Source organism: Branchiostoma lanceolatum, chromosome 6, assembly GCF_035083965.1.
Source record: "Branchiostoma lanceolatum isolate klBraLanc5 chromosome 6, klBraLanc5.hap2, whole genome shotgun sequence".
NCBI lineage: Eukaryota > Metazoa > Chordata > Leptocardii > Amphioxiformes > Branchiostomatidae > Branchiostoma > Branchiostoma lanceolatum.
The window spans coordinates 15889279-15903708 of record NC_089727.1 but is presented as its reverse complement, the minus strand read 5'-3'; the positions used below and the strand labels follow the sequence as shown (position 1 = coordinate 15903708).

General features: G+C 37.9%; 2 protein-coding genes across 3 annotated transcripts in view; one reads left to right on the top strand and one right to left on the bottom strand.

Annotated features, from left to right (window-relative positions):
* The window catches only part of LOC136436827 (protein SDA1 homolog), a 139789-nt gene that overhangs the window by 75750 nt on the left and 49609 nt on the right, over nucleotides 1-14430 (bottom strand). For both annotated transcript variants that reach the window (XM_066431177.1, XM_066431178.1), the window contains exons 4-5: nucleotides 9178-9233; nucleotides 3637-3691 (exon numbers count right to left, since the gene is read on the bottom strand). In XM_066431177.1, coding sequence (XP_066287274.1) covers nucleotides 3637-3691; nucleotides 9178-9233 — 111 coding nt within the window. The remainder of the gene's footprint in view (nucleotides 1-3636; nucleotides 3692-9177; nucleotides 9234-14430) is intronic.
* LOC136436828 (galanin receptor type 1-like) overlaps nucleotides 6896-14430 on the top strand; it is a 48278-nt gene continuing 40743 nt past the window's right edge. Inside the window, exon 1 of the mRNA XM_066431180.1 lies at nucleotides 6896-6942. The gene's annotated coding sequence lies outside the window, so the exon portion shown is untranslated. The remainder of the gene's footprint in view (nucleotides 6943-14430) is intronic.

Below are 14430 nucleotides of genomic sequence, written 5' to 3'. Positions count from 1 at the left end.
TTTGAATAAATAAATAATTTAAAAGTCAATTCCACACCATTAGGGGAAACACTGTCAGATAACGTTACATCTGTTTATTGGTTTGACTACCAAGCAGCCAAGGCGCCTAACTAGCCATTGGCTATCATTAAAGGCTAGCCTTAGAATTAGACAGATCTTTATGGCATCATCTATTGGAAATCTTTATTCTTTTCTTGATGTAGTTTTGAATATCATTGACCTTTGAAATAACAGTTGGGTCAATACTTTTTTATCTCTTTGATGTGCCGTGTTGATGCCTTGGAAACAATTCTAGTTCCAATTTCGCTGATACTCAGCAGTAACTAGAATGTCCTAGATATGTCAGAGGCTGCATTTCTAAAATGAACACAATTCAGCATCAATACCAAAACTGTCAGATACATCTTTATCTTGATGTAGTTTTGAACATCATCGACCTATCCATTTACGTTGGAGATCTGCTTTACATAAATTTAGATCGACCACTGTGACAGTAAAAAAGTGGACATATAGTATTTCTAAAATGAACACAATTAAGCATCAATACCAAAACTGTCAGTTACATATTTTTCTTGATGTAGTTTTGAATATCATTGACCATTCCATTTAAGTTGTAGATCTGCTTTCCCTGTAAAATTAGATCGACCACTGTGACAGTAACTACAGAGTGGAATGTGGCAGTGTCTGTATTTCTTAAATGAAGGCAATCTAACATTGAGGGCAAACCTGTCATATGCAGTTTTTTCTTGATATAGTTTTGAATATCCTTTCGATTTAAGTTGGAGTTTTTTTCTCCAAAAGTACAGTGACTATAGAGTGTTCTAAAAGCATCAGAGGCTGCAATTCTTAAATGAAGGCAATTTACAACCAAGGACAAATACTCTCAGATGAGTAAATTGGAAATCTTTCTTTTCTTGATGTAGTTTTGAATATCATTGACATATCAATTTAAGTTGTTCCACTTTATCTGTAAAGTAAGATCTAACAGTCAGATATTATAGTGTCCTTGAAGCATTTAAGGCTCCATTTGGTAAATGAAGGCAATTTAGAACCAAGGGCAAACACTGTTCAATACATCAAATGGAAATTATTTTTCTTGATGTAGTTTTGAATATCATTGACCTATCAGTTATAAGTTGGAATTCTACTTTCTCTGTAAAGTAAGATCTAACATCATGATAGCAACTACATTTGTATAGAGGCGGCATTTCTCAAATGATGACAATCACAGAACCAAGGACATATCACTCTCAAATAATGTTACATCAATTGGTAATCATTTTTCTTAAAGTAGTTTTGAACATCATCAACATATCAATCAAGAATAGGAGTTCTACTTTCTCTGTAAAGTAAGATGTAAGAGTCAGAGGCTGCATTTTGTAAATTATGGCATTCAGAGCCAAGGGCAAAGCTGTCAGATATACCAATTGGAAATCCTTTTTTTACTTGAGATTGTTTTTAATATCATTGACCTATCAATCAAAGGTTGGAGATCTACTTTCTATGTAAAGTAAGATCTAATAAAGTGTTCTAAAAATGTCAGAGGCTGCATTTCTGAAAGGAAAACAATTCAGCACCAAGGACAGGACTGTCAGATAAATCCGATGGAAATGATTTCCAATCTAGTGGCAATGTTTGAATATCACTGACATTTTAGATAAGAGTTAGAGCAATATTGTAACCTCTCTGAGTTGATAAGATGGAAACAATTTTGATTGCAAATTGGCTGACTTAAACAGATCTTAACTATCTTAAAGTCTTGACTGGTAAGAAGGCAGACGTCAGCTTCACATTTACGGTGTCGCCTCTGTATATGGGGTTATTCAAAACACCCATTAGTCATAACAAGTGATAGGAATGTGGCACCAATCCATCAGTCTACTGACAGGTACCTGAATTAGTGTCAACAGTACTGGGAGGAATGGCCTTTTGGCTGATATCTCTTTCACATCTATCATTTGGAAATGCGTCAAAGGAAAACTTTTTAAGGAACAGCCTATCTAGCCGATATTGGAATTTCCCGGTCGGCCGAAGCCGATAAGAAGGTTTGTTGTATAATAAGTCCCATGATGAAATTCAAAGTCATTTGTAGATGAGAAGTGTGAAAATGTCACTGATGAATCTGTCCCAACCTGCGCACAAAAAGAGATCTTTCAAGGATATTCCAGCAAACAACCATCTTATGCAAGAACTCACATACATGTAAGACTGGGTGCCAAAAGTTATGACATGGTTCTTCTTGAGAAAGGTCATAGCAGTGAACAGGCCAAGCAAAGAGGATCCGATGTCAGAGTGAATGTTCCACATTTGGCAGCCCAAATCACCCATAAAGCAGGTTTATTTAGCCTTGCTGTAAAAAAATAAGTCTAGGTAGTGTATCAATCACAGCAAGGATGAGTTTGAGACTTTCAATATCACTGGTTGTAAGATATCTCCCTTTTTTCAGCGTAACATTCTTTCCCGGCTGAGATACAATATCATACATGTATACTCATGTCAGCAGGTTTTAGACCCAACACTAGACTAGACATACAACCTAGCAAAGTAATGTACGAGTTAGAAGGACAAAAGGACACACTGGTGAAAACGGACAATGTCTCGAGGAGAAAAATTACTTCTGTAAAAGTGCACATTTAGACAATCAACGAAATGTCGGCTTGAATAAAACACTTCTTTGTGTACAAAGAACTTTCAATGCTATTCACTGTCCATGTAGTACTTCCACGAGACATCTTGCATCGGTCTCTTGCTCTTCAAAGCATCAGAACATCAAGACCTTTACATAAGCAAGACTGGGCAGGATGTAAGTTATCTGTTTCCTTGTGTGCTATACATGTAGCCAAGATAACAGGGCCAGTAGATGTGTTATGAAGTGTCCTGAGCAGACCATGATGTCTGAGATTGATAAAAGAAATGGAGGATCAAAAACTACATGGAACTCTGCTAGCTATGGTCAACATGTGTAAAGAAAAGTTGCTCTTATAATCTATCACACCCTGTACAGCCCTGTATGGCCAAAATTCAGTTTATCTTTCCTTGTATATTATTGAAAGTCAAAACTTTTAAGTTTTAACAAGAGTTTTAACTTTCAATATTATACAAGCAAAAATCATTTAACATTATGTAAGTAATGGATTCTGGTTTAACACGAAAACAAAAAAATCAAACAACTAGGAAATAGAAGTTGTGCCAGTCAAGAATTGCATACTCCAATAGGTATCACATATTGAGTCATACTGTTTGTTGCATGTGAGAATCTCTCCATTTTGGTTTATCAATTCGGCATCCTCCTGCCATCAACACAGATCAACATATCTATGTCTTTATGACAATGACAATGAACTTTATTACATATTCATGCACAACAGAGGCTAACTGCATCAAGTTAGATAACTAAAATGTGAGGAGAAAAAAAGTATGTTACATTACATCTATATCTACATTGATTAGTCGCTGCCATCTTATTAAAACATGTAGAAAAGTTTTTCTATTAGATCATAGTTTTTAGATGACATAACGTTTGAACATTTTGTCTTTTGCTTCTAACATAACCTAAAAAAATATTTCATATCTTGGGACATTGTTGTAACCTTAGCTACCATTACCATTGTTTTTTTCTTCTTCAGAGATACCTACCTTCCGAAGGAGCTTGTCTTGGCAGCGGAACAACTCGAAGAACAGCTCGAGAAGGCTGCAGGGAAATAGAGAAACAGCAACGAGATAAAACATTATGATTGAATCTGTGTCTTCTCATCCATACAAATAGGTTATGCATTGGGTGCAGTGTCAGCAAGACATAAGTTAGCCAAGACAACATGCACACGGGTCACAGAATCAATGCATGCACAAATCAAGGTGAAAAATCAATTCCGTCTAATCATTCAAAAAGTAATTACATATTCTTGCTACTGAGCTGGACATTCATTCAGGGGACTAGGTGCACTGGTGCAGCTAACCTAAAAATTTATGTGCAAAGAACAAAATTTAGGTGCACAATGTAAGATAGATTTCAGCAAAACATAATTCATTACAATCCTTACTGCCTATCTTCAGAATTGAAATTCTAAAGCTAACTTCAAAATTCTCATCAAGTAAGTACAGTCAAACCTGCCCAAGGCGACCACCCGGCGGACCGAGCAAAAACGGTCGCGATGGACAGGTGGTCGCCATGAAGAGGATTCCACTCACATGTTTCCAGGTCGAGGTTTTCAAATACAGTACGTAAATGGATGGAAATTATGTGAATTTTGACAACATGACCCCCACCAGGTTCAATTCTCATTGACAGAAAGATTTTATTTTCCGTTACCGTTGTAATAATAATTGTATACCGCTACATCGTGTACAAATTTTCGTCATAATTTTGACTACAAAACAATGGTTGCCTCGATAATCTCGCAGCGCCCTCCTGCATTCACACGTTACACACACGCACATCATCAAAGTTTTAAGGCAAGACAAATCCCGATATAACACCTGCTGGCTCCAGCCTTTTTGGGGGGCGCCGACCGCTGGATAAAAGGGTCAAAACGTTTTCGATCTGACAACTAAAGATGAAAACGGAACGGTGTGATTTCGTCGCGCCGGCGCGGCAAGCTCAGTGCGACAGCATGGAAAGGTAAGTCAGTGCAGCAGAACGCACAGCGTCCAATAAAGATTTGTGAGATTCATGGAAATAAAAAGAAAATAAGAATATCAATTTTCATCAATAACTAGAGTATTCACAAATGTTCATACACAAAAGCATCGTGTTTTAGAAAGGTAAGCGGTACGTCAAATCCGAGCCGCGCCAAATCCAAGATGGCGTCGGGACCAAGGAACAACATTTCTCGCCCGATGTTTTGCCCGCCGCGAAGTCATTTGTCGGTGGAATTTAGTAAGACACAGTCACATTTTTGTTGAAAATACAAAAATAGATAGTAATTTCTGTGAAATCTGACTCTTTGACGCCATGCACTACGTATTCGTTTTGAAAACTGAGTTTAAACCGAACTGAGTATGCGGTAAACTATAAGATTACGATAGGCACAACAACATCACAAACATTTGTCTTTTTACAATGTTTATAGGGGGAACGTTTTATCAAAACACTTCATGGAGGAATCGATGCTATAACATTGCTATTCCATATATTTTTGTCCTTATTTTTGTCCTTCAAAGTCTTGAAAACATTTCCGTCAAATCCGACAGCAAAATGATCCGATGTCACCGCACGCTTGAAAATTAGGCGGCCGCCATGGGCAGGGATTGTGCTCTGTGCGGTCCCAATTCGTGGTGGTCGCGGTCGCGTTGGACAGGTGGTCGCCTTGGGCAGGCAGCTTAATGCTTGTGCCTATGGGGAAAATTTTCGGGACCGAGAAAAAGCGGTCGCCATGGTCAGGTGGTCGCGTTGAAAAGGTGGTCGCCTAGGCAGGTTTGACTGTACATAAAACAAATCATTTGTTACTTTTTTCTGACACTTGATTTACGGGAGATACTATATACTAGTGTAGAATATTACTTTGAATAACATGTGTGACATGTACATGTAAGTGAACTAGTGAACCCAAAGTCAGAGTATTTTGAGCACTGTGCTACATAATATGCTACTGGAGCCTTTTATCAGAATAGAAAAAAAGATCAGCTAGTCAATAAAATTCCTACATGGTTTTGCATGGCTGTGTGAGCTATTATCCTACTCATTGGAATGGAATGTAAACGGGTTACAAAAACTAGGGCACTGGCCATCCAATAGATAGAAATGAGGTGAGCGATCAACAGTATTTTTGGAGAAAAGCCTTAAGTTGTTGACCTACCATTCTTTTAAAGTGTGCAATTTCAAACCACACACACATCAGGTCATGAAATTAAAGAATCTTTTTCCTTTCAAAGTTACAGCTGTACTTAATGACTTCTTTTCTTACTGAAATAAGCATATTTTTCATCAATGACAAATCACGTGTATAGCATTCCTGTCCTGAAAGATAATTTTGATAAATTGTTTTATCGTGGAAATAAAAATGTCTTGGGTCAATCGATAATGGGCCACCAAAGATCATCGCCATATATTTCCAATGATAGGAAAACCAATCTACTCAATATTATACTCAAACAGAAGAAAACACTTAAGGATTTTACTGCTCGTGATCTATCTTTTTTCAATCAAACATTACAATCAGCAGAGACAGGCTCTTTCCTTCTGTGCTTTTGTTCTATTGTGTGCATGTGGGGATGAAATATCACATGTACTAATGGCCAGATTCTTGGAATACTAGGGAACAGGACATTAGGATGTGACAGCAAATGGAACACTAATCCTCAGACAATAAAGTGGGGACGGTGAACAAAAATCGAAAAGCCCATGGGTACAGATGGGTCATAAACTGTGATTCCCACTTGTTGTAGCTATTGCTGCGGATGTAATGTGAAATGACGACATGAAAACTCAGGGGGAAAGAGTGATGTGTGGGATGAAATTGCTATGAATTGTTCATGATGTTTTGGTTCCTGAGAGACAGAGAGTCTGTTCGCCATCATCAAACAGGACATCCGAATTTCAATGTCATTTTTGTTATTCCCCGGGATGGGAGGATGCCTACTTTGTTGTTATCTTTAAGTTACTATATATATGTGTAATTAGAATCAATATTTTTGCTTCTGTTTGTCATAATAGATGAAAGATGCCCAGATTGTATTCATATAAAAAGTATGAAATCAGATACTGCATTTTGTGATGCTGAAAATCTCCCTTATCGTGAAATCTGTCACCAACAACAAGTGAAGAGAGGAGATACCAGAAAATCAATATGCAAATGACAGCAGGCTGGCGACGGATAGCAGCAAACACTTGTTGCAGAATGCATAAATCCCGGAGTGACACAGCTTTCAGCAGGGAATCATAAAAGCTGTCATCTAGTCTACTGAAAAAGCTGCAGGTATCTGAGTGCTGCAGAAGTTTGTGAGGTTTGTGACATGTTTCTACAATATGCTAATGATATTGATGTGGTTTCTATGTCACATATCAGGCCAAACTGTTTCCTAATCTGCCAAATCTAGTAACTGTTAACAGTATTTCCAATCAAGTCTTGTTTCCTGGGACAGCAAGTGGTACCAACTTTTCCCTTCCCTTATAGAATTATGGAAGTTATGAAGATGTGGCTGATTAAGCATGTTTAATCTTTGCATGCATTGTCTCAACCTGTAAGCATAAGCCATACTTTACTTTTCCATACTCTCAACAATACATATAGTTACAAAAACATGTCTCCATGTTGCAACAAAGTCATAAATACTGTCTGTTAGCAGTACTAAAACAACCTCAAGAATTGAGCTTTCTTTAAGAGTTTACAAGCAGTTAGAAACTAGGTTCCCAATATTTACTACTCATCGACCTCTAAATCTGAAGGGACAACACTTTAACGGACAAGAGACAACTAACCACTAGACTATCAAGTTTTAAATGTCACATATGCATGTGTGAGGACTATACTATTTATTGATCTTCCATTGCAAATGTCAACTTGGTACTGCAGGTATACAGAATATTTAATAATATACAGTTATACATTCCTGACACAGCATACTGTTCTAGAGCATAAGCATAATACATTATTCTATAGATTATTTCTACTGTTAGTCATAGATTAGATTAGTTCTTTATATTTGTTAACTATTAGCAATAATTTAACCCTCATGTGCGTAAGTTGCCTTCCATTGTACCAGTTACAACGGTTGCACAATAAAGTTCTTCTTCTATGTTTAAAAAGACAAAGCATTCATTTTATTTTGGGCTGAAACAGTGTCACTACACATCTAGAATCTGTCAGAAACTACGAATCAAATCTCATGGCAATTTTGGTGAGTGCAATTAGTCTGGATAATTTTATTCGTAAAGTGTAATCATTCCATTCAACCAAAATAACAGACAACTATGTTTCTTAAAGTTTAAGTGAAATTTAATAGGGATGATACAAAAATGACTCAAAAAAGAATACAATACTACTGATGCAAAACACATTTACCATAAAGACAGGAATGTGTTTGACTCCCATCCAAATTTGCAGAAGCAGACAATTCAGCAAAGTTATCCTGCCATATATCTATAGTGCCACGCTTAATTTTCCCCATATGTCCAAAACAAACATTGGAACAGGATGAGAGAAGAAGCAGTAAGTGTTGTGGCATCACGGGAGGAAAATATCAGCCTAATTGATGCCGGCTAACAGTAAACACATGGCCATGTTCTCAGAGCCGCCAGGGCGACGATAGGAGCCACTCAGATCGATAATGTCTGATAACTTCAGACAATAGACTAGATGGTGGATCTCCGGGGATGCTCTCTACCACTCGTTTCATGATGTTTGGTGCCAACTTAAACTCTTTAAGTCGTCAAGAAAATCTGTACTAAATTAATATCCATTGATGGCCCAGGGCTTTTTTTTTCATATTTGTGCTATAGCTTTTTCAGAGTAATACTTAGATTTGTTAAGATCTTGCATTGGTAATGAGGTACAGAGGGAATACAGACATACATGTACACAGAACAGATCATCTATTGGACACGTAATCATGTACCTTGTAGGCATGTACATACAATGTATGAGAGTGTGTGCGAGAGAGATAGAAAGAGAGAGAGAGAGAGAGAGAGAGAGAGAGAGAGAGAGAGAGAGAGAGAGAGAGAGTGAGAGAGAGAGAGAGAGAGAGAGAGAGAGAGAGAGATGAAGGAAAAGACAGAAGCAGACATGCTAGATTGCATTGGTCAACTACTGAACATGACTATAATCATGTACTCTGCATGCATACATTGTACATATGGGGGACAGAAAGAGAGAAAGACAGCGGGAGAGAGAGAGAGAGAGAGAGAGAGAGAGAGAGAGAGAGAGAGAGAGAGGAAGAGAGAGAAATCAAGGAAAGCACAGAAGCAGACATGATAGGTTGCATTGGTCAACTACTGTACATGAATTCCCCCATCAGTGATGTTTTTACTTGAGGGCATTTTGTGCATTTGGCTTAAACCTAAAACAGTTTCAACATCTCAAAACAAATACCTCATTCAGCAAAATCATGATCTGCATCCATCTAGATTCAGTCTTACTCCCCAAAACTATTAAAGGGGCCTGGGCACATCCTTATGTATAAAACATTGAGCCAACTGTTGAAGACATTCTCAATAATAGCCAGGAAGTAGTCAAACTTTACCTTGTTGGTGAGATCAGGCTCTTGTTGCGCAGCAAGATCAGGGCACGGCAGAATGTCTGCAGGGAAGACAGAACAACAATCTTTACAACCAACAGAACAATAATCAGGTTGAAATACTGGGTGCATGTGCATCCAAAATTAGAGCTGTGCACCTAATTTTTGACTGTTGGTGCACCAGTGCACCTAGATATGTTTTGTAGGCTACAGGGTAGAGGTAATATAGTACACAAGTATATATAGAATATCCTTGAAATTTGAGTATCAGAAAAAGTAATGTTATCTTTGTTGTACTTTGTTTGATGTACTTAAAAATTGTGAAGTTAGCTATAGAATTGAGAGGCAGTAGGGTTTTGTTGTGCACCCAGAATTATTTCTGTGCACCTAAATTTTTAGGTTAGGTGCATCAGTGCACCTATTATTCCCAAAAATGAATTTCGAGCCCTGCTAATCTTTACAACCGTTACTGTTCAACTTGTTACATTGCCCTGGAAGTTACACTCTTATCTACCCTTTTGTGGCCTGCAAACTAGCGTGCAGGATCGTAAACTACATAACATTGCTTAAGGGTGTTCAGATCCTGCAACAACATGTAGGATGCTTTGGAGCCGTAATTGCACTGGGAGACAAGCGTGAGTAGGTAGTGAAATTTATCATGTGTGCTAGGGTCGGGATTTAAATTCCTTGTATTTGTGTCTCTTCTTCACAACTCTCATAATTCTAGCAGGTGCAAAATCCAAAAGCGTCCAAAAGCGCCTCCTTACAAAAACTGTGGATCTAAAAGGGTCTGTTAAATGCAGCATCAAGATGTATGGTATTGTTGCTGTTCACTTTGTAGTTGTAGTGCCTAGTCACACACAGGTCAGCAAGTTTCCTTGCTGTTTCTGTAGCAGGGTATAATTTTACATGGAGGGGATGATAGCCTTTTTCCTTTAACACACTCAAGGCACCTTCCCCCTTGAACATGGAACCCCCATTTTACGTCCCAAAAAATGGGTGCAGCCCCAACTGAACTGCCCTTCCCTGGACTTGAACCAGGTCTCGACTAATTGGAACCAGGAGCTCAACTGTGAGGATGCTACCAATTGAGCTACAGGTGACATCCCAATGCACAGTATTGCATGGCATAACTATAAATCATTGCAATGCCAGGTGTACTTTTCAGGTTCTCTCGATAAACCAACTCTAACTAACTAATCATACAGCCTCCTATATCTATACAATTACCAAGAAGCGATGTTTATATATATATATATATATACACATGAATAAGTATATGGTTGTTAACATGTGACCTGTGCTTAGCCCAGTAGGGCAAAAATGTACAATAAAGGTCTTCATTCATTCATTTAAATGCATATTGTAAGGAATTGGTATTGACGGCGGCAAAATCTTTTAAGCACAAACTTTCCTCCACCAAAGATACCAGTAAAGAACTTAGTCCTGCACTTTGTTGGAAAAAAGCTAAAAAAGCTTAGTTCAAAGCCAGAAAAGTATTCTCTAGCTTACAAGGATCTATCACCACTGACAACAGCATAAACCTGACATAAATATTGTTCTCTACTACTGTAATCCGATGATCCCTTTATAATATCTACCATTAAATTCCAAAAGCTCCCTTTAAGTCATTCCTAGTTTGATGCTTGATAAACTGGGTCATGCTCACAGCATTTGTCCCAAGCTTTTGAACTTATGGTGCATTTAGAGATGAACTTGGTCATGACAATTTGAAGGAGTACACTAGGAAAGAAGGGTGGGAAAAGGACTTACAGTTCAATAGTTAATATCACATTTCCATGGAGATTTTTCTTGCAATAGACAGTTATGCCATCTCTTGTACTTGGATACTTGGATACTTAATTCAGTTCATCAGCTACTAATGTAACATACAATTTTAAGCAGCTAGTCTTCCTGGATACAGAACAATTTACATATAATGTTACATTTACTAAAATATCATACAGTGTAGAAAACCTCTCTCTACATTAATCTTCCAGATTACATACAGCTAGTCTTACTGGATATAGAACAATTTTCATACATTACTAAAATACATATAGATAACCTCCCTCTACATTAATCTGCCAGGTTAAATAAATTCACCACTTCGAAAAACAGTGGGTTTGAGAGATCTCTAGTGCAGCACTGCTCAAGTATGCACAGTTAAAATGTACAGGAGTGCATTATACTGGGGGGGGGGGCGTTGGGTTGGAGATCTGTTTGGACGTACCCTTTCAGGATGTCGTAATTATGTACCCTGGTGGAATTATGTTAGTAGATGTTATATACTGTTAGTATTAGTCTACTTTTATTTTAGCTACAGTTGGTTTGTGGTTTGGCTGATACGCAGGCAAGGAAGCAGTGTCATGTAGTCCGAGGTTATCATCTAATCCTAGCCTAAGTCTGGAACTGATGGGTTTTACAACTCACATGCTGGGTCTCATCCTTATCTACCCACTCAAGGTGTGACTTTTTATCAGCTGAGTCCAAATTCTCTGTTGAATGCAAAGCTGGGATTTGCACCTCCAAACTTTTGGTACAGATGAGGGATGGTTAACCACTAGGGCATGAGGAGAATCAGCCTGTGTTTACACAAGCTCTCGGCCGGAGGTTACTGACCCCCGGTTACAGGACCGGCCGGCCGCTAGGAGCGTGATTTGTCAGGCTAGAGGAGGATAATGTGGACAAGGTTGATAGAGATGTTGAAATTTAAAGTAGCTGGCTACACACCTTATGAGCTAACCTATGGGAAGAATGGCTGATCTGTGCCATTGTCATCAATCTCTGTCAAATTTCCCAACTACTAAGAAACGAACACATGGCAATGTGCCAACATAGTCATCATAATACAAAATTTGCAGGTACAAAGGCAAGCTGTTTTCAAAAATAAGTCAACAGTACTGTAAGAGACACCAATGTTTTTGAAACAAAGTTATGATAATGATGTAACGTGTAACATGGCTAAATTCTGAATTTGTATTGTGCATTATTTGTTGACAGATTTTTATGATCAACAGTATTAAAAAGCTGCATAAATATCATATAAAAATGACATTAAGATATCATCAGATTTCATCTGGCAAAAAAAAACTTTCAGCAACAACACTGTCACATTCAGCACCCAGGTAACAGCCTATTCTCAGCAGTAGAAGTAGAACATTTAGAGATTTAAGCCCCTATGTCACTGGACCCACAACAGGTTGGTGACCTCGCTGTGATTTGCCAGAGCTCTCAACAAATTTCATCAATAAACTAGAGTTCCACGACCTCATACCTTCGCCAAATGATTTTAACCATTGTGACTGACGTATTAGGAGTGTTTCTCATCAATTATAAATCATACCAGTTGATTGTCTTAAAATATGACATGTCCAAAGTATGAGCTTAACAAAGTATGAACAAAGAAGGTGATGCTAATATTGATCATCAATTATGCAAATGAGGCCCTTATCAGCATAATTTGATTCAACGATGTTCACATTCACATAAATTCCTGATGCCACAAAAAAAGTATTAAATGCATGAAATTTCCGTCATTTACCAGTATGGAATTATAGTAGTTTCTCATTTAAGTATGCAAATTATGCATATTTTCTATCTTCAACATTCCTCTCTTCCTCAGTTACAATTTGAATAGTCATATCATGGCACAAAGCAGATTTTTAAAGTTGCTTCATTAATTATGCAAATTAGAATCGGATTTGCATAATTATCGGCCAATCAGCATCACACAAGCTATCGACATACCAAAAATCATGACCATCCATCAAGGCCATCTTGAGTTATAGTATTTTCTCATTAATTATGCAAATGAGGTCTTCATTTACATAGTTCATATCAATTAATATTTCTCTCTTCCTCACTTACATATGTCACATGTTTCAGAGTCCTATTATGGAATTTGGCGGATGTATAAACTTTCCTCATTAATTATGCAAATTAGATACTGATTTGCATAAAAAGTATCTAATCATGTTCATCATCACTCAAGCTATCTACTTACCAAAAATCATTGCCATCCATCAAGCCCTTCTTGAGTTATTCCCTTTCAAAGTCAGATGCAAAACCTGCCCCTGCAGTTCCAAAAATGCCGCTAGGGGGCCCAAACCCATACCACTTACTCTCTGTCCAAAGAGCTATCTACCACTCAAAAATCAGTTCCATAGCATGTCCAGAACACGAGATATCAAAACAGGAAGTTCCGTTGCAGTACCATAACAAGCCGCTAGGGGACCCAAAATCTAATCATTTCCTAGTCTCATCAAGACCTACCCACCTACCAAATATCAAGACAATCCATCCAAGCCTTCTCGAGTTATGCTGTACATTACATACACACATACACACATACATACACACAAACGCTACCCTCTGCATAACCTTCTCGGCGAAGGTAAAAACAAATCTTAAATGCTTTGTGTGTTTTGTTGTCTTTTTAGTCATACTTATACTTTTTGAATGATATTTCCATTATAATGTCAATGGTAACACAAATCCAATTTAGGGCGCAGCAAGACTGCCAACGTGCCACAGGTCCAGTGAGATAGGGGCTTTACCAGCTCTTCTGAATTCGAAGAAATGAGCCTTTCCTCCAAACTCATCATCTTCCTGAAAAACTTGTTGCTGATATTGTAACAATTCTTCAGCTTAGGTCACACCAATTTAATTTCTAGGTAATAACCGATTTTTATTTTCCCCAAAAAATTTTTTAAAAAAAGCCTTCTGTTTTCATGATTTTTTTTTCTAAACCTTTTTTTTTTTGGAAAATAAAAATTCGTTAACCAAGAAATCAAATAGGTGTGGCCTTACCCTGCAGTAGAACTGTACCGGGACCCATTCAATTGATACAGTTCATAAGTTTACTGGATGGGTACCCTTACATATTGCCTATGACCCAACTGAATGATCCAATTCTCTACCCCTTAAACCTAACCAGAGTATGCAGGGCAGTAGTCAATTACCTCATTATTCTCTGAGATTAGGATTGTGATCCAGCCACAATCCCCTAATTAGAGATTGGATCGATCCATGACAATGCTATAGACCTGGTATAGATCATGTAAGCCCCCACATTAGGATTCTATCACTTCGCAATTACATATATATAGGAAAGGCTGTGCCTGTCTACTGGATTCCTCCAATCAAAATCTGCTCTGCACTTATAAAAGCTTTACCAAGAGCCATAGTGCAGTCCAGAGTGCAAGCTCCCTAAATCCAACTTTCCTATAGCTTAGTCTAGCAGAAACCTTAGTCTGA